Here is a 21,574-nt window from a genome sequence, read left to right on the forward strand (position 1 = left end):
TGCTCAACATCAATTTAATCATAAATATTGACAATACAAAGACCTTCTGATAGGACTTGGAGTCTCAGCCTTATATGAAGAGCACCTTTTCCTGCAAGGGCTTGGGACTAGAATGTAAAGCTACTGTTCAGTTCCAATTATCTATTAACATGATATGCCTTCTAATACAAGAAAACACCCCCATCAACATAGTTGTTATTCACGGCCCACAATGCATATGCATGTCTTGATTTCATGCAATAATTACTAACTTGAGATAGTCTGTGCATGATTTTAATGTTATTTTGTACAAGACCAAATACACATTCCATCTACGGATGACTTCCCTATGGCAACTGTATCTCACTTGCGTACATTCCTGATTTGACTTTAAACTAAATCGTTTAAAGCTGGGTGGTTCCAGCCCTGAATGCTGATTGGCTAAAAGCCACAGTATATCAGACCGTATACCATGGGTGTGCCAACAATTTATTTTTACTGCTCTAATTATGTTGGTTTTAAATGTAACCTGTAACTAGGCAAGTCAGTTAATGTCAAATTGTTATTAACAATGACGGCCTACCAGGGAACAGTGGGTTAACTTCCTTGTCCAAGGGCAGACAGCTTTTTACCTTGTCAGCTCAGGGATTCGATCCAGAAACCTTTCGGTTACTGGCCCAACGCTCTAACCACTAACCACCTGCCGCCCCTTGGTAACCAGTAGCAATAAGGCACCTCGGGGGTTTGTGGTATATGGCCAATATACCTTGGCTAAGAGCTGTGTCCAGGCACTCCGCAATGCGTTGCGCCTAAGAACAGCCCTTAGCTGTGGTTTATTGGCCGTATACCACAAACCCCCTAGGTGCCTTATTGCTTAAATATAGCACGGTGTTCTCCGATCAAAAAAGGTGTGCAGTCAACTCCTACATATGGATATGCTACTAATTCTGCCACATTCTTTGATGCCTCTGACTTCTCTAATTCTGGCGACCACAACAACGCAGCTAATACACATTTAACCAACAACTTGCTGGACCCTTTTTCCACACACGCACACAACTTTGGCATCAGACTATAGCTACACATTTACACAACCAATAAGATATACAATCAGAACCTTCCAACTACCAGACGTCTACCCATCATCCTAATACATGGTAAGATAAATGTCAGTTTTGACTATTGTTTTGCATATGGTTTTCCCTCAACTTTTCCATGGGGATTCAATGACAACCCAGTGGCAGTTATTTATCTGACGATGACGTTAAAAGGGCATTATTTTCAGTGAATCCCCACTGCATGCTGGCTGGGAGAAACCCTCTCGACAAACAGGCCTAGGTGTAACCATCTGAATGTCTGGCTTAGTGTGCCATCACTAGCACAGAGGCTTCTGCCTATATACACAGACTTGAACTCACTGGCCACTATTAAAGTTTACATATGTTGCATTACTCATCTCATTTGTATATACTGTATCATAATCTATGCCGCTGACATTGCTCGTCTGTATATGTATACATTCTTAATCCCGTTCCTTACTTAGATGTGTGTATTGAGTATACGTTGGGAAATGGTTAGATATTACTGCACTGTTGGAGCTACAAACAAGCATTTCCTACAACATCTGCTAAACACGTGTATGTGACCAATACAATTTGATTGTGTGTAACCTGGGACCAGTTGTCAATGCAATGACTTGGTATGGTCTCAGACAAACTAGCCTGGTATTGAGACTCATTATGCATCATATCACCAGCTGATCTGGTCTCATTTTCTCTCAGACAATAAACTAGTGACTATACTACAGCTCCAAAAGGGTTTTTATTTTAGTGCAAAATAACATCAAATGTTTTGGATATTTTCAGGAAAAGCAATGCTGTACAGGTCTGGTATAATCCAAGGTGCTGTGTATAAATAAGTAACTTAAAACACAAATAAGCAGTAACAAGACCACATCTCCCAAGAAACAAGTTTAGGGTGAGCAAAAGGCGAGGCAGACTTCGGGGAGGGAAAACGGATGAAAAAAGGTAGTATGAAAAGTTGAGCTTTAGCCATATTGAAAGGAGAATGTTCACAATTCAATGGACAAGCAAACATGCTGTTTTGACCAGTGCACCCTACAACAAGTCATGCTTGATTAGTTAACACAGCAACAACAACTCATGTTAACAATCATGTCTACTTGAACTGTATTAACTGAAATCTGCCATTTGTTGGGTTGACTGTAGCAAATATGAATCAAATGTGAGACAACAATGAGGGGAGCTAAGACGACGCATTCCAAAAACAACATTTCATTCAATGAACCCAATTAAAGCAACATGGGAGATGCCTTTCTATGTACCCCATATCTATGTGTGTCTATGGGAGCAGAGCAGTACATGTTGCATATTCAAAAGTATTAGGCAAATAGCTTAAAAGAAAAATGTCAATGTACAATACTAATCATCAAATTGTGGGTGAGCAGCTAAATTGTTATTAGCCTTGGCTTTACCAACATGTTTACAACGCAGTCTGTTAGGCAACTCCATCCATCTCCAAAGATATGCAAGGAGGTGCTAAACATTAATGCATTGGCGCATAAAACAATTAAAATAAAAAGCTTGTTACGATCAAATAATTTGCTCTCAAATCACTGTTTGTTTTGGAAACATCTTGAACAAGATTTAAGATCCCACACAAGAACTATGAAACTATGACTACAGAACGCAGGTTCACTGACTGTCATACATGACAAAGGTTTAAACACATGACAACCAGATATAACATCCTGTGTAATTATGAAGAAATGACCAACAGTGTGACGTTACCATAACACTTGAACAGGTAACAAGAGGTAGAACACACAGCCATTTCAACACAATTGCACATAATGTATGTCCGGGTCTCCTGCTTGGCATGACCAATCAATGGAATTTATGTTCACTACTATCAAAAATGCATCAATTTACAAATCGCGAGACCAGCAAAGAAAAAGGAAAAAAAACAGGTAAATATCAAGTACTTCATTTCTAAGAATGCTCCACAAACAGTCATTCGGACTTCGGATGACTTTGAAGGTAATGAGAAATGTATGTCATTAAGGTAGAGAGAGAAAAAAAAAAGTATTCAAAACCACTTCAGCATCTATTACCATACTTATGGCAAGTGAAGAGCATCTTGGACAAGTCCATTGAGATTTAAGGTGACATTAGTGAAAGAGAAAGTCGAGCACCTGGAATTAAAAATGTTATCTTGTGCTTTAGTTTCTTTAGGACATGAATTTTGTATAAAATGTGTAATCTTGTTTGGCTAAGAAGAGTGATGTGTGTTCTACAAAGTATACACCAAATATACAATACAAATGACAACACAACCCCCCCCATACCATTACAAAGGTCTAGGGAAGAAGCACTACAAATGCTATTAAAACGCACCATGCAACAAAAAACTACTACTCTACAAATGTCCTAAATTCATATTTGGGAAAGGTCACTGCTAAAATCTCTTGGTTAAAAACAATGCATAGTTAGAAAAGAGCGAGATAAAAGCCAGCCAATCTATGCTATATGAAAAAACCCTGCTAAAATGTCATTACTAAGGAGAACAGAAAAAGGAATAAAAACATTTTGGAAGGCATTACAATTTCTTCATGCAAGCTCTGCATAAACTTTTTTTTTATTTTTAATTTTTTGTTTTTAATATTCTTTATAACTACATACCGGACAATCGTTCTGAAAAATTCCTTTTATCATTTTAGCATTCTCTTCTAAAAGCGTATTCAAAATATACCCTATATCCCATGAGGCTATGATACAAAGCCCACAAACTACTTGCGTAAAAAAAAAAAAAAGTACAACTTTGCTCGACTAGTAGAATAGCATAATTGCTCCCTTTTTTTAGAGGAATAACAAAGAGAAAATATCTAGCAGTCTCTGGAATCTTTTCTCCCCCAATAGAACCCCACCTCATCTTCAGTCCAGTACCTACACGTGTGACATTGACATCACAGGCTTCACTCTACTATACCGATTCATACATCAACTGTACTACAAGATGACAGCATTACAACTACACCCCCAGTCGGGAGCAAACCACTTCGCTGCCATAAAACCATAAAGAAAACTAGATAGGATTAACAATATCCAAAAGCTTTAATCGAACGTGTAAGTCATCTACGCACAAATTCTTAAAATAGATTGCATGAAAATAATGGGGACACTAAAACGAGACAACAGATTTCATTTCAAGAGACTTGACCCCCCCCCCCAATGTAGATGTCTTCACATGTAATGTGGCTCAGAGAACACAAAAGGTGTCTGTTGGGAACCAGTCCCATTCTATTAGTAAATCTATTCGCTGGCCACACTGGCCATAGATTGACAAAACAACCCAGTCCAAGTAAAAGGCAAGACAGCAAAAATTGCTGTCGTTACAATTTCATATTATTAATTTGTATAAGTCTTGATAAAAAACAAGTGTTAACAGTTTCAAAGTCTAATGAAAATCTAATACAAAAATTACTTGCTTAGCGGTCATCAGATGCAGCATAAAAACGTGTTGGTCACCAGTGTTGGAGGACAAATACTCTTGAGGCTGGTACTGTATCCAAGCCTGTTAAATTCATAGTACATACAAATGAAAAGATACGATGTTAAGTACTTGTGTACTTAAGTCCTGGTCAGTGCACTTTGCTTTGATTGGCTGATAAATAAAGTTGTGAAGAGTAAGAATGATTATAAACCTATCGGACCGTTCTCGTCTTTGATATCCCCACCTCCTTTCAACCCTGGAGACCTCTTCAGAAAACTGTATAGTGTCTAAACACCAAAGTGTGATGATACCGCCCCTTAGTTTGATACAAGTATTTCCAACTGTCAGTGTAAAGAAAAGTAATACAAATCTCTCCCCCACATTTACAAATACAAACTAATGTACAACATGTAAAATAAAGGAGTCCACTCCACCACAACCCATTTCTGAGGAATCGTTTTACATAGTACTGCCTAATAATGACCAGGGTTAGGCCAGGAAGGGGGGGGGGGAGAAAGCAGTTTTGTACGCATGTTTGAAAATAATTGTGGACATTTTGGAGAGAAAAAAAAACTCCCTAATTTGTTTGGTATCATTCCCCCTTACTGGCAGGGAGAGACAAGACGACAAACCCACTTAACGCCCACACCTGATACAGTAAGGGGGTTAGGTGGGAGGAGAGGGCTTCTTCCCTGTTGGGTCTGTCTCACCAATGCCCGCCCCCGGTGCTTCAGGCGAAGTACATAGTGCGCAGTGTGTCCTGGTGGATCTGAACTGCCTTGGCCAAAGCCTGCTGGTCACGCCCATTGCTCTGTCCCGACGTGTGACTGCCCTCCGCACTAGAATGATTACAATGGGAAAAGTTCGAATTATTCAGTCCCAATTGCTTTTTATTCTCCTTCATCACTTCCTGGTAATCACTAACCTAACCTGTCACAGTTTGAATGGTACAGCGATACGATGGAAATAAGGACATATTTTGAATAGGTTATCAGAACAGGGCCATGGTCAACATCAGACGTGGTCTCTTACCTGTCATGCTCCTTATCCACCAGGTGGTAACGGGCACGGAATGCCACCAGGTGGGCGTAGTAGGCTGGTGCAGGGATGGACACGGAGCGGGTGCAGCGCACATAGGTGTGGCACAGCTGGTAGGTTAGCACCTGCAGCTCATCCGAGGTGAAATGGTTGTCGTCCCACAGCACGTGGTAATGGGACGGTCGGCTGGTCCCCTGGGGAAGGGTATTACCATTATTAAATCATGTTTAGTGGTAATGCATGTCATTTAGCTCTACTACAACCAAAGTATAACAGTCTATAAATGTTAAACATGCCAAATATAAAAACATTTAGAGCAGTGAAACTACATCTAGGTCTCAGAAGCACATAAACTCAGCAAAAAAAGAAACGTCCTCTCACTGTCAACTGCGTTTAAGTAACAGTTAGTATCTGGTGTGGCCACCAGCTGCATTAAGTACTGCAGTGCATCTCCTCATGGACTGCACCAGATTTGCCAGTTCTTGCTGTGAGATGTTGCCCCACTCTTCCACCAAAGCACCTGAAAGTTCCCAGACATTTCTGGGGGGGTAATAGCCCTAGCCCTCACCCTCCAATACAACAGGTCCCAGACGTGCTTAATGGGATTGAGATCCGGGCTCTTTACTGGCTAAGGCAGACCACTGAGGATGTCTTCCCTGTAACGCACAGCATTGAGATTGCCTGCAAGGACAAGCTCAGTCCGATGATGCTGTGACACACGGCCCAGGCCATGACGGACCCTCCACCTCCAAATTAATCCCGCTCCAAAGTACAGGCCTCGGTGTAACGCCTTCGACAATAAACACGAATCCAACCATCACCCCTGGTGAGACCAAATCACAAATCATCAGTGAAGAGCACTTTTTGCCAGGCCTGTCTGGTCCAACGACTATGGGTTTGTGCCCATAGACGACGTTGTTGCCGGTGAGGTCTGGAGAGGAACTGCCTTACAACAGGCCTTCAAGCCCTCAGTCCAGCCTCTCTCAGCCTATTGCGGACCGTCTGAGCACTGATGGAGGGGTTGTGCGTTCCTGGTGTAACTCGGGCAGTTGTTGCCATCCTGTACCTGTCCTGTAGGTGTGTGATGTTCAGATGTACCGATCCTGTGCAGGTGTTGTTACACGTGGTCTGCCACTGCGAGGACGATCAGCTGTTCGTCCTGTAGCGCTGTCTTAGGCGTCTCACAGTACGGACATTGTAATTTATTGCCCTGGACACATCTGCAGTCCTCATGCCTCCTTGCGGCATGCCTAAGGCATGTTCACGCAGATGAGCAGGGACCCTGGGCATCTTTCTTTGTGTTTTTCCAGAGTCAGTAGAAAGGCCTTTTTAGTGTCCTAAGTTCTTAACTGACGTTAATTGCCTACCGTCTATAAGCTGTTAGTGTCTTAACGACCATTCCACAGGTGCATGTTCATTAATTGTTTATGGTTCATTGAACAAGCATGGGAAACAGTGTTTACAGTGAACATCTGCGAAGTTAATTGGATTTTTACAAATTATCTTTGAAAGACAGGGTCCTGAAAAAGGGATGTTTCTTTTTTTGCTGAGTTTAGTATTAGTAAAGCTGGAGGTAGGCTCTCTTCCAGAATAGTCCCTTCTCCACTTGCTTGCTCTACAGTGTCCTGGGTTGTGTCAGAAATTGTACCCTAGCCATTTGGCTAGTCCCTACCTGAATGCCAGCATGGCTACACAGGTAGAAGTCAAACTCCGATGGGTGAGTGATTTTGGTGTCCACTGTGGTGCCTGCAGGGATGTTGCCACTCTTACCAACCTGAACAAAACACATTAGGAATCATATAATATCACGATGTAGGCATTTCATAGAAGTTTATTTTACAGTAATAATAGTGGTCAGTATGAATTGTAGAGATGTCGAACCCTCTCGTTTCTGTCCATGCAGAACAGTCGAGTGTGGTGTCTCTTCTGCACCACCACGAAGGTGATACCGGGCTGGTAGTCCTTCTCCAGTTTGATGCAGGCCTCACGGATTGCCAGTAACTCATGTTGGAGCACCTGGACAAAACCCAAAACGACAGCTACAGTTTATAAACAGTAACTCCCACACGTCACAATACAAATCAGGGGAGAAATGATAGAGGGCAATTCAGAATTGGAACGGTTCTAATAGAAACAGAAACACAAACACAGCTGGGATAAAAATAAACGTTTTAACTTTCTTTTTGGTTAAAACGTTTTATAAATCTGAAATACCTGATATGATCTCAGTAAAACAAAGACTAGGCATTCAGAAGTAAATTGGGACAGTAACCAATAGAAACAGAAAACAAAAAAACAAAAACAAAATGGCAGAAAATCCTTTACTCACAACCAGTACAGTACAATTACAGATCATGCAATTGAATTGAAATCCTATTTCCTCAAGTCTACCTCAAGTCTAACCTGGTTGAACTGGCCCTCAGATATGCCGTCGCGGTAGTAGATTATCCGGGTGGGCTTGAAGCGGGTGGATTTATAGAACTGGATGAGCAGCTCTCTGACCATTGTGGCCAGGTCCTGGATGATATCCTGGCGATGCTGCTGCACCCGCACTGTGGCACAGTAGCGGCTGGGGTGGGCGTCCATGCTCCCCACCACCTAGAAAAGAGGAACAGGGATGTGATCAGGACAATATACAAACATACACATCAGGATTTTCACTAGAGGGATAGGTCAGATGTAGATGGATAGGTCATGAGATTCATCAGAAGGAAGCGCATCCCAGAGGAAGCACAGAGCACACTTAAGATAATGTATTTTTTGGCTGTTTTGAAAGTCAGGTCAAAGCTGGTCAGTGAGCAAGGTGGAGTGGTAGGCTATTGATTCCCTCAGTTTCCCCCCACTGTAGACTATTGCACCCCTACTCCCTAGCAGAAACATGGTTCTGTGGGTAAAATAGACTACTGTAGACTATTGAGATGCACCCCTACAGTCCCTGGTAGGTGACAAGGTCCTGTGGAGCATCTGCTCTGTCTGACTTACTGCAGCGATGGAGGGTTTCTTCCCATCTCCAGCAGGAGGGTGAGTGACATCAGCACCCAGGAAGATGACTGGCTGCAGGAACACCAGGGGCCTGGGAAGAACAGACACTCACAAGATTAACCAGAGCCACCATCACAGAGAAGACGTATGAACAGAAGAACTGACATATACATGGATGGCTGGATGAGACTGACTTGACTTTTCACTTACAGCGTGTGGAATGAGTAGACTGGTATCCAATTGTCAGTAGTTACTATCCGTCTCTAGTTACCATTTGTCTCATCACTACAACCCCCGTACGGGCTCGGGAGAGACGAAGGTCGAAAGCCATGCGTCCTCCGAAACCCAACCAAGCCGCACGGCTTAACACAGCGCGCATCCAACCCGGAAGCCAGCCGTACCAATGTGTCGGAGGAAACACCGTGCACCTGGCGACCTGGTTAGCGTGCACTGCGCCCGGGAGTCGCTAGTGCGCGATGAGACAAGGATATCCCTACCGGCCAAACCCTCCCTAACCCGGACGACGCTAGGCCAATTGTGCGTCGCCCCACGGACCTGCTGGTCGCGGCCAGCTGTGACAGAGCCTGGGCGCGTACCCAGATTCTTTGGTGGCACAGCTAGCACTGCAGTGCCCTAGACCACTGCACCACCCGGGAGGCCCAGGTTTATACATTTTAACCGAATGCAGAGTACAATACTGTTAGACATTAACAGTAAACCAGCAAGTATTCATAGCGATGACAATGAGAGGTTCTGCACTGACCTGCCCTGTGGGAGGAGGATGTTGTTGACCCCGCCCAGCTTGACGTTGATCTTCAGGCAGAGGTTAGAGAGGGTCTGGGGAGTGGTTTTCTGAACATTCTTGACCTGGACACACTGGGTGGCCATGCCCAGCACCGTGTCACCAACACGCTTCACCTCAGCTAGCCCACAGAGAAGCAGGGGAGGGAGAAAGGCTATGTCAGCACAACAGGAGAGACATACAGCTAGTTTGTGTTTCGCAATGAATTCTGAATTGGTTTATGAATGCACTAATTTAAGTCACTTTGGATAAGAGTGCCTGCTAAATGACTAAAATGTCAAAGTGTAAGGTAGAAAGATAATGTGAAATTTGCTTTCATACAGTTGAACATATAATCCACTAAATAATCCAGAACAGCATATAGAGCACAGCACTAACTGAACCAATAGGATTTAGAGGCAGTTATAAACAGTGACATTCATTAACTTAGGAACATATACAACACAAAATGTGAAATTTTGGCCCATGTCTCATGAGCTGAAATGATCCCAGAACAAAAAAGCTTATTTATCTCAAATTTTGGCCACAAATATTTTTTTACATCTGTTAATGATCATTTCTCCTTTGCCTAGATAATCCATCCACCTGACAGGTGTGATATATCAAGGTGATTAAAAATGATCCTTACACAGGTGCAGCTTGTGCTGGGGACAATAGAAGGCCACTAAAATGTGCAGTTGTGTCACATAACAATGCCAGTTGTCTCAAGTTGAGGGAGCATGCCATTGGCATGTTGACTGCAGGAATGTCCACCTGAGCTGTTGCCAGATAACTCAATGTTTATTTCTCTACCATAAGCCACCCCCGTCGTTTTTGAGAATTTGGCAGTACGTACTCACAACCGCAGACCGTGTGTGGGGGGGGGGGGCAACAACGAGCGTTTTGCTGATGTCAACATTGTGAACAAAGTGCCCCATGGTGGTAGTGGGGTTATGGTATGGGCAAGCATTAACTGTAGACAATGAACAAAATTGCATTTCAGAGATGCATTTTTTTAAAGGTATCTGTGACCAACATGTGCAAATCTGTATTCCTAGTCATGTGAAATCCATAGATTAGGGCCTAATTAATTATTTAAATTGACTGATTTCCTCATATGAACTGTACCGTGAAAATGGTTGCGTTTATATTTTTGTACAGTATAGTTTCCAGTTTCCTCACCATAGACGGGTGTCTTCCCAGGCAGGATGACCACCACCAGCTGCAGGCCCTGGTAGGTGTACTTCAGGTGTTTGAACATGGGCTCCACGCTGTCCGCCCCCTGAGCGTACTTACAGAAACAGGGTTGGCCCTGGATGGGCATCCCGCGTCGCGAGAGATCTTACGCAGCTGGTCTGTGAACGCCCTGCGAGAGAAACAGGTTAGAAGGTACAAAAACACAATACAAGTGTCCTCTCTTTATTGGATTCCAAAAATATTGTGTAGATTGAAATCATAAGCAGGCTAACACAGAAGAAAGCTTCAAAAATACTTTAACTTAAAAACATCCCAATTATAAACACCCCCCCCACGAGGGTTATTGGGGCTCCTAAGGGCTCCTGGCAGCAGCAGTTCTTACTTAAGCAGGAGTTCAGTACACTGTCTCTGTGGGGCGAAGCAGGCGATGGCCCACACCTTGATCTCTATGCCAGTGTGGAACTGCTTGTTCCTCATGTCCCACACTCCCTGGATGGGAGTTGCTATTGCTTTATTCTGCTTGAGTAAAAGGAAGACGAGATAAGGGTCAGAGACAAATAGTTGTCTGAATGGGACAAATTAAGCCAGCTGTACACTACATGAGTCAAAATCCTAACATAGTTTTTAGTTTTTAACATAGTTTGTAGTTTTTGTTTGTGTTGCCAACATAGTGGTGCAATACTAAGTGATGTGGCACAGACTGAGGTCATCCTGCAAGACTTCACTTGGTCGGTGAGGATTTGATATCACGATGTCTTGCCAAAACAATGTGATTAGATTAAACGTAGCTCCAACGTGCTGTGGCTCAAAGCAGCCTCAAACTTTTTGAGTCAGACATTCACACTTGCCATACAGAGTTGAAATGTCTCGTCATCATTTGAATTTAAATAACATTGCTTGTGCACTTCAGAGCTGTAACTGACACTTTGGCTAAAGGCAAGTACAGACGCATACTAGTGGTAGTCACATTAAATCTGCGTTGTGACACACACCGAGTAGGCAACGACATGGGGATTTTGTCGCTGGGACAGCTAAAAATCAGGGCCAAAATTGGGTTGTGTACACCGGGCTTAAATGGGATGTTTCACATTAGAGGGCTGATTCAAAATACAAGTGACATAACTTAGTTATTTGGAGTGATCTAAGTTTACATAATAATATACGTAAAGAACTGTTGTTCATCAGTACAGTTTTTATAATGTCAGGTTTTTGCCTTAGCACTACACACCTGATTAAAAGCTTAGTGATTAGTTGATCATTTGAATCAGTTGTGTACTTGTTAGTACAAAAACAATCATGTGTACCCCTTTGGGTTCCCAGCACCAGGATTAACCCAACCCATCTTAAATAAGAGAAACCTACCCGCCCTCCGTAGAGGATGGATGGGGCCTGGAGGACTCTGCCGTTCACCTCGGTCATCTCATCCCTCACCATCACCCCAAACTCACGCACGTAAGGATCATTGTTAAAGTTGGCACTTCTCATCTGAAAAGAGAGAAAAAGGTTTAGTGGTAATAATTCAGAGTGTTTATATACAGTTGTGGAGAAAGTACTCAAATAGAAAATGACTCAAAAGTCATCCAGTAAAATACTACATGAGTAAAAGCCTAAAAGTATTTGGTTTTAAATTTACCTAAGTATCAAAAGTAAATGGAATTGCTAAAATGCACAATTTATTTTTTACATTTATTGGCAGATAGCTAGGGGCACACCAACACTCAGACATAATTTACAAATGAAGCACGTGTTTAGTGAGTCCTCCAGTTCTTGAGGCAGTAGATAACCAAGGATCTTCTCTTGATAAGTGTGTCAATTGGACCATTTTCCTGTCAAAGTGTGAGTACTTTTGGGTGTCAGGGAAAATGTATGGAGTATTTTCTTTAGGAATGTAGTGAAGCAAAAGTCTGCCAAAATATAATAAATAATTAAGTGCTTTTACAAGTGCTTTTTATACACACACACACACACACGGCCTGAATGAAAACATTCACATATGGTCAGGCCATCAATAGTTAAATCACAGCCGTTCAGAGTCAATGTACATCCTAATAGATCATTTCAAGTTCATAAAAGTAGCTTTCAAGACACACTGTGCTTGAGTTTACTCTCCCAAGCCAGTTAAGTCTCTTTACCAGTTTGCTGATCTCTTCCTGACGGTCAGGTGCCGATCGGGCTGTGGCACGGATCATAGTGGATGTTTGATTGTCGGTCAGCTTCTTGATGCACCGCTGGCCAGCCACTATGTTACAGACCTAGACACATACATTGCAACACAGCTTTATTACTAACCCCAGGGACGCATCACGAATAGTCTTGCATATGGAGATTGTCAATTGGTTAAGCTAAATCCTCAGTTCTCTCCTTGCCTCCTTTTGAAAGGGGCCAAAGATAAAGGAGAGGAAACAAATGCGCTTGTATGAAATGAGACTCCTCCACTCACACATCAGGCAAATTACATTTATAAATGTGTAAAGTGGCTGAAAACCTATTTGTTCAATGCATTTTCTAGATAAAAGGATGAGAAGCAGATCATGTTTAAATGTGTGCATGTCTTTTCTCCTAGGAAAAAACAGCTGATTCAAAGGAAGTGTGGCAGGTTTTAAAACACTGAGCTACCTGACACAATGATGTCCCGTGTGGCTCAGTTGGTAGAGCATGGCGCTTGCAATGCCAGGGTCGTGGGTTCGATTCTCACGGGGGACCAATACGAAAACGTACGCACTCACTACTGTAAGTCGCTCTGGATAAGAGTGTCTGCTAAATTACTAAAACATACTCTTGTGCATCGTCTGTTTAAGTAATGGTAAAGCAGGGATTCTGTAATACCACCCGGGTCCTCATTCTTTGTAACAACTTAGACCCAGCAGTAAACCATCAACAAGTTGTAAGGGGAGACTGCCGACTGACCTCGAGGGGGAGGTAGGTGTGTTTCTGCTCCTGTCCGACCTGTAGACAGGGGAGGTGGGGGTAGCGCAGTATGAGTTTGTACTTGTCTTTGAAATATTGCGCTACTGTGCATTCTATGGTCTGGCCATTCTCCTGCTGCAGTGGAAACCTGAGGTCAAACAGATGAGCGAACCAAAAAGAAAAAAGGTTAAATGGATTTTCAAAGAAATCCAAGACCAAGTGGGGATTTCTGTTTAACTTGATTGGGATCTGCTCCTAACATGCGCATTAATGGTGTAAAACATGTTAATATTAGGTTTGTTTCTATCACATCCCTAAACAAACCAGTCATGTTTACATCACTGGAAACTAAAGGAATTGAGGCTGTTGTGAATATTTTAGGGTGTTCTTACGTCTGGTGGCTGGCCGGTCTTCTGGTAACATTACATACTCTGTACTTCCGTTTCATCTGACCACAGTGAGTGATCTCAACCTTCAGACCTGAGAATCACAACAAGACAATGGTCAGATTCACATATTCTGTGGACAACAACAGTTTCCTATTTTATCACATTCTACTCTGATTTAAAGTCAGATTAAGATTTTAAGTCAATACACAAAGATGCATGCATCATAGCAACATGTATATGTTATAGTACAGAATTTTGGGATATAAGTATTTTCAAATATTTCCACTCAGACAGACAAAACAACCAACCCAACGCAACTATTGATTACCTGGTAATGAATGATTACCTTTGATTTCCTTGGTAAACTTTACTCTCTGGGAGTCGGTTAAGGGTTTCTGTTGTTCTTCGATACTTTTGAAATCCAAAACCTCACACATGAACTCAATCACAGGCTGGGCCTTGTAGAAGGCAGTGGCCGACACTGCAAAAACAAAACACCAAGCACAGCACAGATTCAGCCCTATCCTCCTTCCAGATACATACTGTAACTTGCCATTATGGTAAGTTGCACTCATTTTAACAGTGGGTTTACACTTTTAGGACCAATGGCATCACTACAAAAGCACTTTAGGGAGAGCTTAATCAATGTCACTTATTTACTGACTGAAACCTACCATGGAATGAGATTCCCAGTACTATCCTCCTTCCAGTCACACACAGAGACATACTCTAGTCTGACACTTTGGTTGTGTTCCAAATGATACATTCCTTACAGCCATATGCAGAGTGAAACCTACCGTCAATGTTTAGCATCATCTTCCACAGGGAAGGCCTAACCGATTGGTGGAACCCAAACCAGACCTCCCTGCCCCCGCCCAGGGGGTTGGAGCATCCCTCTGAAGGGGTGAAGAAAGAACGTCCAACGGGGGTGTACCTGTTGGAAGAGGGTGGGAGGAAAATGTGATTAATATATCAACTGAAATTGGCTTTACAAATAGACAAGGAGAGAGGAATTTGCATAACCCACAGAGAGAAATACTAGAAGTGAATGGGGATTGTAAGGCTTTGGTGGGAACAAAGAAAACTGCGATTTGTGAATTTGTGACCATGTTTGAAGGAAAGATAGAAGAAACGTCTTGGGATAGAGGGACATATTAGGTGTATGGACCCATTTACTGGTTTGATCAAGTCTATTTGCACGAGAACATTTGTTTGATAACTATGTATGTGCTGTAACTAAATACCACCATTAAATACCAATATTACATACCAAAATTATACTGATTGTTCTAAAGGGGAAAACACTGACCTCATAGAGGGCAAATGTCTCATGACCACATCCAGGGCCTGGATGGTCTCAAAGGGGATGTTTGGCAGTCGTCCAGACAGGGCTTCTTGAAGAGTTTGCAGACTGACGCAGGACACCCACTTTATGGCCACTTTGAAGTTCCGGTCTTTCCCCTCGCCTGGGATGGTCACCTCCAGCTCCACCTGTTTGGGGACACAGGTGTTCTGGTGGGTTTAAAATAGGCTGCATCCGAAAACTCTACAGGAGAAAGTTAGGCCATCCATCTGTGAGCTGAAGTGCAGCTGGGTTATGCAGCAATACAAATCATCCAACACTCAATCATCTCAATATGAAAATTATTCAAAAGCAACAAATTTGAAATGTTGAGATGTTCTAGTCAAAGTCCAGACCTAATCCCAATTGAGATGTGGCATAACTTGAAACAAGCATTTCATGCTTGAAAACCCACGAAGGTTGCGGAGTTAAAGCAGTTCTGCATACAAGACTAGGCCAAAATTCCTCCAGTGATGTGAGAAACTGATTAACAACTACAGGAAGCATTTGGTTGGAGTCATTGCAACTAAAGGTTGCACAACCAGTTATTGAGTGTAAGGGGGCCATTAATTTTTTACACTGGGGCATTGCGTGTTGCATAACTTTATTTATGAAATAAACATGTAATTGTGTTACTTGTTCACTCAGATTCCCTTTATCTGATATTTAGGTTTCAGTTGAAGATCTGATAACATTCAGTATCAAAAATAGAGAACATCAGGAAGGGGGCAAATACTTTGACGTTACTATATACCCCAAGATGTGTGAAAAGTAGTCTATACACAAGATGGAAACCAATATTATGGATGTAATTTACACTCAGAGGCCTGTTTATTTAGGTACACCACCAAGTTCACGAAAACGGTTTGCTTCTACAGACAAGTCACGTGGCCACGGCTTGCTATATAAAGCCAGCAAACAGGCATCCTTTTACTGTACGATTAAACGTTAGAATGGGCCAATCGAGTGACAAGAGACTGAGCGTGGTATGATCATTGGTACCAGGTACGCCAGTTCGGGTCGCAGAAGCTGGCCGGCTCCCTTTTTGCGCACGATAGTGGTGCGACAAACAAAAAAACATCCAGTCAGCAGCAGTCCTGTGGGCGTAAACAACTAACTGATGAGAGGTTGAAGAATGGCAAGAATCATACAGGCGGGCCACATCTCAAAGCACACAACTCACCAGTCCTTGTCATGGATGGGCTATTGCAGCAGACAACCACACCGGGTTCTACTCCTATCAGTTAAAAACAAGGGGAAGTGGCTCCAGTTGGCACGCGATAGCCAAAACTGGACAATTGAGTGAATACACATTGCCTGATCCGATGAATCCCGATTCCTGTTACGTTATGCTGATGGCAGAGTCAGGATTTGGCATAAGCAGCATGAATCCATGGCCCCATCCTGCCTGGTGTCAATGGTACAGGCTGGTGGTGTAATGTGTGGCAAATGGTTTCCATGCCCCGAAGAATTTGTGCTGTTCTGGAGGCAAAAGGGGTTGTGACACAGTACTAGATAGGTGTGCCTAATAAACTGGCCACTGAGTGTACATAATATCACATTGCGTGTAATCACAGCTGTCCCAAAACATAGGGGCCTCCACATAACAGACACCTCTGGTCAGACGGGGAGACTTACTTTTTCCCTGCCTATAGGTAAGGGCGTGGCTGTGTAGAGATTCTTCCTCCCGTCATACACTGGCTTTCGATCCCCAAAGATCTGCGTTTTAAAGTGCTGTACCATGTGCTCCACAATTTCCCTGAGAACACAAATGGAGCGTGTTAGACTTTATCAATACAGTACAAAACGTCATTAACGTAGTTATTTCGCTCAGGTGAAAGCCTGTAAACCAATTAAAACAGCTCCATACCGGTTGACCCTTCTGGGGCATTTCTCTGGCTTGATGTCAATGTCGTAGTGGTAGACCTCCAGTTTGGGGATCTCCATCTCAAAGAAGTTGGCCTGCAGTTTGATTGTCCTGCCCATGGTGCCAAAGTCTGGCCGCGAGGGGGGTTTGAACACATACTCTGGCACTGGGGGAGACGGGGGATCTGGATCAGAGGGGTCAGGGGTAGGAAGCAAACAAAGAAACAAGTTAATAACTGCACATACAAAACAGGTTGTTTAGCCTGGTCCCAGAACTTTGAGAAGTTTTACCAACTCCTATGATCATGGTCATGGGTTGGAAAGACAACAAACAGACCTGGGACCAGGTTATATTAGGGTAACTCACAAGATTGTTCTTTCACACTTGAAAGTGAAATATTATTTTCTAGAATGTGAATATATGATCAATACATTTTGCTGCCATGCTTGAACTATTTGGTTGGTGAGCCCTGGCCGAGTCTGACTGTTCGTTCTGCGAACAGGCATCTTTGGTCTGAGGCCTTGAGGTCATGGAGGAACATGTCTGAACATACTCCCTTTTGACATCTTATCTCTGTTCTCCAGCTCTTTGAATCCCCATAACTCCCTTTTGACTTTAACAATGCACACTAGCTAGCTATAAAGTACAAACTGTCATGTCCAATAAGTCACTGAAGAGAACAAGTGGAATGTCCTTGTGAGTCTTAACGCATGATTAAGACATTGTTAATGTGGCAGGGAAAAATACCAGGAAAGTTTATCAGAAAAATGCAGTCTTTCCTTGTGCTGACTTTTCCCAGTGGATATTTGTTCTCTCAGCTAGCTAAGCCTCTATGAAGAGTGAACTAGTATAGGATTTATCTCCATTTCAAATCAGAATGTCTGAATATCTGCTGTAATATCTAGTAGAAGAGGGGATTTCAGGGGTCTGATATTCAGGATATATTGTAAGATGCAAATCAGTGCATTGGAAAATATATGCCTAGTGCTTCAGTGCAGTCTACTGTTCTTTCTAGCTGGTAAACACTTTTCATCCAATTGATTCCTACAATTATACCTGCCGTATTTGCATGGCAGAATCAAGACATTTAAATTACAGCAGTCCGTGGGACAGGAGAAAACAAAATGTATGCTATTGGGTATAGTGGGCTGGCGGTACAAACATAGTGCTAGACTTATACTGGTGTGAAAGAAGCTTACCAGAGCCAATTGACCCCGAGGAGTGAGGTGGTTCAAGCATCTCAGCAGCTATAGAAGAAAAGGGTGGTCAATTGACATGTCTCACAATGAGTCAAATGAAGGCTGAATGGATCAAAATGTTTTGTAATATTCTTAGATATTACTCCTTTTGAAAATGCCCAAAGGAAACCATGTCACGTCATTCTTCATGTACATTTTTATTCCCTATACTTTATTCCTGCATAGTTAGCTAACTATTTCTAAATGCCTTGCCCTCTTATCAGCCTTAGAACAGGGTCATGTAGCTACAACTGCTGGGCGATTTTTCTGCTCCCTTATCAACAAGCACACACAAGCAATCTGGAAGTCTGGCCACTCCTAAACCACTCATCTTCTTGAAACTTGTCACTATCATTCTCAATAAGTGGAGGGTAGGACATAATCAACCAAAAAAAGAGGCATATCAGTGGTGCAATTTTATTTTCTAGTCCATTTTAAATTCACCCAAACTTGCTCCACTTTGAAAAACCTAGGATGAATGAACAATATGCTACTACTAGGATAATCTATTAGCTAGTTTCAACTCACTAATAGCTAGTTTCAACTCATTACCAATTTCAACTCACTAACAATAACTTAGCAAAGGATGCATAACTAAATTAACGATGTTTGCTCAATTCATAGCAAGTTGACTGGTCCCCATAATAGTAACGTTAACTAGTTAAACAAGAGGATAGAGAATAACTTTTTTTCAAACAGCCTCGAAAATATAACTAGTCACAAGAAGCAATGACTAAAAAGTAGCTAAATAGTGTTAGCTGGTCAGCATGCAAACCAGCTAGCTAGCTAACATTTGAAAATGTTACCAAGCCACGGTTGGCTAAGGGGAGATGACTAACCTAGCTAGCTAGCAAACAATGTGTTCATCTGAGCTAGCTAACGTTAGCTAGCAAGATGGCTACTTAAGACCAACTATTTGATGGTCAAATTCTTTCTAGAACTTGTTCAAAGTAATTGTTCGCTAATTTGCCCAAATTAATATTACTTTAGGATTGGACTTGAACAACAAGTTAATCGACTTCCAGCTATCATTAGCCAGGTCAACGTGCATAGCTAAAAGCTACAGTAACAACAGGCCGGGAAAACGGTGGCAATGATTGCTAACAAGATCTAGCTAACTAGGACGAAATGTTATTCTGAAATTATATTGAGGTTGGCGAAACAATGTTACAAAATGAAAACAAACCATCATGCAAATGATTGAAGATACCAACGACATACAAATCAGCACCCTTATAGTTAGCCGTCTTGCTAACTAGCAATGCACAATTTACCTCCAGCAGCTCCACTAGAATACATTTTGTAGTTTTTCAGCGGTGGTCGTACGGATACTCCACTTTTCTCCGGTCAAACGTCGCCAAAATACATACGTGAATTGGTACTATATATAAAACAATGTGGGTGGCTCGGTTAGGAAGTGGAAGGATTTAGCCAAGAAGTAAAGTACAACACCATGAGAGCTCTATCATCCTCTGCACGGCCCCATCCCCCTAAATACAAACCCGAGCAATGCGGAGAAGAGCTAGTAATGGATATGTGTGATGTCACACGCACAGCCCGCAATTATCCGCGCGCGCTCTTTCCAAGGACGTCTTTATTTTACAACTTGTCGAAATCCAGGGGAAGATGGATCAACCTAAATGCATTAAATGTATTTAATTCAAGCCATGTTAACACCGTGCGACAACAAATGAGTTGTAACGTTACCAACCAAATGTACATTTCTTTTACTCAATTTGACCACTGGCTAATACCATTCACAGGAAGAAGAAACAGCTGTCATTTCCGGGTATGTTGTATTTGAAAAAAAAGATCACTGATAAACCAATCTCGTACATTATACAAAAGACCTGAAAACTACCATGAAGATCCACAATCACCGAATGGCTGCCATTTAGTTTAAAAAACGTATTCAGGAGTTGGTCCCCTGCGGGACGGTTGAGCTAACGTAGGCTAATGCGATTAGCATGAGGTTGTAAGTAACAAGAACATTTCCCAGTACTTAGATCAGATTTTGGCAGAAAGTTTAAATTCTTGTTAATCTAACTGCACTGTCAAATTTGCAGTAGCTATTACAGTGAAATAATACCATGCTCTTGTTTGAGGAAAGTGCACAGTTTTGAACATGAAAAGTTATTAATAAACAAATTAGGCACATTTGGGCAGTCTTGATACAAAAGTTTGAACAGAAATACAATAGTTCATTGTATCAGTCTAAAACTTTGCACATACACTGCTGCCATCCAGTGGCCAGAATCTAAATTGTAACTGCACTGGAATAATACATTATGGCCTTTCTCAAAGATGATGGGACAAAAGAAAATGTAAACGGTTGATTTTTTCTTTGTATTACCTTTTTCCAGATCTAATGCGTTATATTCTCCTACATTCCTTTCACATTTCCACAAATTTCAAAGTGTTTCCTTTCAAATGGTACCAAGAATATGCATATCCTTGCTTCAGGGCCTGAGCTACAGGCAGTTAGACTTGGGTATGTCATTTTAGTCGAAAATTGGGGGGAAAAGGGGGAAGATCCTTAAGAGGTTTTAATACATTAATTATTCATATTGGATGGATGATTTTGTATTGATGTTTGTAGCTAGTAGGCTGGCCTACTGTACACACAGGTCAGCAGGGCAGGTAGGTAGACAAGGAAGGCAGGCTAGGTATGCAAGGTAGGAAGGTAGGTAAGGCAGGTAGGTACAGTAGGGGAAGTAGGTACAGTAGGTAGGTACAGTATATAGATACAGTAGGGAGGTACAGTAGGTTATTACAGTGGGTAGAGACAGTAGGTGTAGTAAATAAATGAAGTAGGTAGATACAATAGGTACAGTAGATAAATACAGTAGGTACAGCAGGTACATTATTACAGTAGGTAGGCACAGCGGGTACAGTAAGAGAAGTATGTACAGTCGTGGCCAAAAGTTTTGAGAATGACACAAATATTAATTTTCACAAAGTCTGCTGCCTCAGTTCGTATGATGGCAATTTGCATATACTACAGAATGTTATGAAGAGTGATCAGGTTAATTGCACTTATTTGCAAAGTACCTCTTTGCCATGCAATTGAATCCCAAAAAAACATTTCCACTGCATTTCAGCCCTGCCACAAAAGGACGAGCTGACATCATGTCAGTGATTCTCTCGTTAACACATGTGTGAGTGTTGACTAGGACAAGGCTGGAGATCACTCTGTCATGCTGATTGAGTTTGAATAACAGACTGGAAGCTTCAAAAGGAGGGTGGTGATTTAAATCATTGTTCTTCCTCTGTCAACCATGGTTACCTGCAAGGAAACACTTGCCATCATCATTGCTTTGCACAAAAAGGGCTTCACAGGCA

General features: G+C 42.2%; 1 protein-coding gene and 1 non-coding gene across 2 annotated transcripts; one reads left to right on the plus strand and one right to left on the minus strand.

The window, feature by feature from the left end:
- Positions 1-4,093: 4,093 nt before the first annotated feature.
- ago2 (argonaute RISC catalytic component 2) lies at positions 4,094-19,987 on the minus strand. Its single transcript, XM_052472593.1, is given in 21 exon segments — positions 4,094-5,330; positions 5,524-5,723; positions 7,202-7,303; positions 7,411-7,545; positions 7,933-8,127; positions 8,512-8,602; positions 9,275-9,434; positions 10,475-10,621; positions 10,624-10,658; positions 10,872-11,005; positions 11,852-11,974; positions 12,622-12,741; positions 13,397-13,544; positions 13,789-13,876; positions 14,132-14,266; positions 14,583-14,719; positions 15,095-15,276; positions 16,766-16,886; positions 16,998-17,178; positions 18,194-18,241; positions 19,507-19,987. Coding segments are annotated over 21 exon segments (2,616 nt in total). The 5' UTR covers positions 19,532-19,987; the 3' UTR covers positions 4,094-5,221.
- On the plus strand, positions 13,119-13,192 carry trnaa-ugc (transfer RNA alanine (anticodon UGC)). The gene has a single exon. It is a non-coding gene; the product is annotated as a tRNA-Ala (tRNA).
- Positions 19,988-21,574: the final 1,587 nt, after the last annotated feature.

This window comes from Oncorhynchus keta, chromosome 20, assembly GCF_023373465.1.
Source record: "Oncorhynchus keta strain PuntledgeMale-10-30-2019 chromosome 20, Oket_V2, whole genome shotgun sequence".
Taxonomy (NCBI): domain Eukaryota; kingdom Metazoa; phylum Chordata; class Actinopteri; order Salmoniformes; family Salmonidae; genus Oncorhynchus; species Oncorhynchus keta.